The sequence below is a fragment of the Rhinopithecus bieti genome, unplaced genomic scaffold (genome assembly GCF_001698545.2).
Source record: "Rhinopithecus bieti isolate Rb0 unplaced genomic scaffold, ASM169854v2 scaffold_47952, whole genome shotgun sequence".
NCBI lineage: Eukaryota > Metazoa > Chordata > Mammalia > Primates > Cercopithecidae > Rhinopithecus > Rhinopithecus bieti.
The window spans coordinates 497,508-501,112 of record NW_016820098.1 but is presented as its reverse complement, the minus strand read 5'-3'; the positions used below and the strand labels follow the sequence as shown (position 1 = coordinate 501,112).

Genomic DNA, 3,605 nt, shown 5'->3' with positions numbered 1-3,605 from the left:
AGGGGGATAGGCCCAAAGCAAAAAAAAAAAAAAAAAAAAAAAGGCTTGTTAATGTAAAACAGTATTTCCTACAATAATATTTATTAGCCAACGAGATGGGACTGTCTAGTGCCTTTTTGTTGGTTTGACTTGAGTTAGATTATAAGGACGCTTTGTGGCCCTTAAGTAAGAAAGTACGAAAACAGAGCCTCCCTGTGATCCATGTGAGAAAAGGAGAACAGAAGAGAATAATGGATGAGAATTAATCATCTGGTAGACATTTATAAAAAACACACATATCTAAACATCAGTACCAAGAAAGTTGGATTTGGAAGTCTTATGGAATGGGACCTTGGCTTTAAGATTTTTTTTTTTTTTTTTTTTTTTTGAGACAGTCTCTCGCTCTTGTCGCCCAGGCTGGAGTCCAGTGGTATGATCTTGGGTGACTGCAACCTCCACCTCCCGGATTCAAGTGATTCTTCTGCCTCAGCCTCCTGAGTAGCCGGGATTACAGGTGTGCGCCACCACGCCCAGCTAAGTTTTGTATCTTTAGTAGAGACGGGGTTTCCACCATACTGGCCAGGCTGGTCTCGAACTTCTGACCTCGTGATCCACACGGCTCGGCCTCCCAAAGTGCTGGGATTATAGACATGAGCCACCATGCCCGGCCAGCTTTAAGATTTTTAAAAGCTGAAAACCACCTACAACTTCATGACCATCTGTTCATTTCCAGACTAACTGCAATTATCTACCAACAAAAATAAAACCATAAACTTCATAACTTACCTCCAGAGGGAAATTTATCATTTTCAACAACTTTCTTTGCTATGATATTAACTGCAAGTGTAAATGCAGAAGACACATAGTAGCTTCCGGGTTCTGAAATTATCTTAACACCAGATCCTTCAGGAAAGTAGATATCCAACAGAGGGCTGATAACATGATTTACCTGTGGATTTTAAATGCCACATTATGATTTCAATATTGGATCAGATAATTCGTAACATTCAGAAACTGATATTAACAAAATCTTCTAGGAAAATGGAGCAGTTCCAATCACAGACTATGAACCTTAGCAACTTCGTAATTATCTCCAAGCAATTAATTAGGCATGCTTTCAAGTCAGTTTATTTTGTAACTATCAGAATGGCATTAATTTTAAAAACAGATAGTTCTAGTAACAAATACTTACTGGTATTTGTTTTGTTTTGTTTTTTAAGTCATTTTCTATACCTGATCACTAAAACAGAAGCAAAATTTTCAAATCATAGTTTCTAGATATTAAAGAAGGAAGGAAGGAGGGCAGAGCAGGAAGGTGAGAAAACAGGTGTGACGTGCATCTGGCCTAAGTGCTAAAGTTGGCTGGGAGTGGTGGCTCATGCCTGTAACCCCAAAACTTTGGGAGGCTGGGGCAAGAGGATCACTTGAGGCCAGGAGTTCCAAGACCAGCTTGGACAATACAGAAAGACTTTTTTTTTTTTTTTTTTTTTTTAAGTCCCAGCTGCTTGGGAGGCTGAGGCGGGAGGATCACTTGAGCCCAGGAGTTGGAGGCTGCAGTGAGCTATAATTGTACAACTCCATTCCAGCGTGGGCAACACAGGAAGACCCTTTTTAAAACAAAACAAAAAAGGTAGTAGTGAAGTTTTCTAAGTATTAAATCATTTGTGCCATTAAGTATAGAAACACAACTGAAATAGAAAATGTTCCATGATAATGTTCAAAGAATTCTATCAAACTTTTCAAAGTTAGCTAGGTCTACTAACTACCATTAAGTATCCATATTTTCTAAGAATAAAATTTTAAAGAGACGTTACAGGGTTTACTTTCTGCCATTGTAAAAATCCTGCTCTACACATCCACCACTTAAGTAGCAAAGAAAGCAATTATTCTGTTATGTCATCTACTGAAAAGTTTACCTCTTCCAATTGAAATTCAGTTCCTGTGAATCCTCCACCAATGTCTAACATGTTCATCGTAAAGCCAATTTCTCCCTACAGATGGAAAAAAAATTATTTAAATGCTTTTCCAAATTGTAATGGATATGAGAACATTTAAAAAACCCCCCTAAGTATCTGTTCTGATCTTTAGTACAGCAAGTTCTTGGTTTTTTACTGATAGAAACAGATTGATTCAATGTTAGGTATGCTCTTTGATTTTATTTGTACTCTCTTCTAGACTTATGCAAGTTAATTACTATTTCACTCCTTTACCCGCTTAAAAGGTGTGACTGTATAGAGCTCTGAATGCTTATGTAATAAAAATGAGGTGTGTGACGTTGAATGTAGTCAGAGTAATTCACACAGGCAGAAAACAATACTTAGTCTTTAAGTTAACATCCTGGCTAAAATATCAAAATAATTTAAAGAAAGCACTTACAGCCATGTCAAACACACATCGAGCATCAGATAGAGCATGTACGTATACTTGAGATTCTTTGCAAGCACTCGAAACATGAAATCTGAAACACACAGAATAATAACCTTAAAGGAGCAGAAAGTTTTAGAGACATCTCCTGTAATTTCTTTCAACTGTCATTCATCATATTCATACCATTAAGTATCCACATTAACTTTACCAAATACTTAAACCATTAGAAGCATCAGCCTCTAATTAACCAAAGTTACAGTACCAGCTTTTTAGAAAAGGCAATGCCAAGATAAAACTGTAATTCTATAAACAAAAATTCTTAACAATAAGTCAATTATCAGTACTGTTGTAGTTATACAATAAGGTGTGCTTTTATGTATATGTGGTGCTTTTATGTTTATATAGTGAAGTAACAAGCGTACAAAATCGTATCACGTTCAGTTGAGCATAAAATTGAACATTCAGTTTTACCCAACCAAATACAAAAATGTGTCTGTTGTGAAACAAATATAAATGAACATTAATCAAGCTGAGTAACAGTATTACTATTATTCACTACTATTACTAGTGATAAAGTTTCGGAATAGAATACTTCCTGATTGTGGCAGTGGTTACACAAGTACTAAAATCCATAGAACTGTACACCATAAAGCCAATTTTTCTTTTCCCTTTATCTACTCGAGATAGTACTTCATTAATTTTTATGTCAACTTAAATTAAAACTTAGTTGAAATATGAACAAAACTCTCAAATGTGTCAATATTGTCACCTAAGCAGAATTCAAACTAGACTGACGTGGAATGTTATCTATTGTGTAGGGCACAGCACGATCCAATTCTTCGTTTAAAAGACTATCACCTATTTATGTACAAAGTAGAATAGAAAGATACACAGTAAGGTCAGGCACAGAGGCTCACACCTGTAATCCCAGCATTTTGGGAGGCCAAGGCGGGAAGACTGCTTGAGCCAGGAGTTTGAGGTTGCAGTGAGCCGTGATCATGCCACTGAACTCCAGCATGGGAGATAGAATGAGATACTATCTCAAAAACTAAATAATAAAATTAAAGATACACAATAAACTATTAACAGTGGGGACTCTACACATCTTTGTGAGTGTTTGAAAAAGCAAGACCTGGCCGGGCGCGGTGGCTCAAGCCTGTAATCCCAGCACTATGGGAGGCCGAGACGGGCGGATCACGAGGTCAGGAGATCAAGACCATCCTGGCTAACATGGTGAAAGCCCGTCTCTACTAAAAATA

At 37.1% G+C, this 3,605-nt stretch overlaps 1 protein-coding gene across 3 annotated transcripts in view; it reads right to left on the bottom strand.

Moving 5' to 3' along the window:
• Positions 1–3,605, bottom strand: part of AZIN1 (antizyme inhibitor 1) — a 47,227-nt gene that overhangs the window by 6,603 nt on the left and 37,019 nt on the right. For all 3 annotated transcript variants that reach the window (XM_017859454.1, XM_017859453.1, XM_017859455.1), the window contains 3 exons: positions 2,356–2,437; positions 1,896–1,970; positions 766–928 (listed from right to left, as the gene is read on the bottom strand). In XM_017859454.1, coding sequence (XP_017714943.1) covers positions 766–928; positions 1,896–1,970; positions 2,356–2,437 — 320 coding nt within the window. The remainder of the gene's footprint in view (positions 1–765; positions 929–1,895; positions 1,971–2,355; positions 2,438–3,605) is intronic.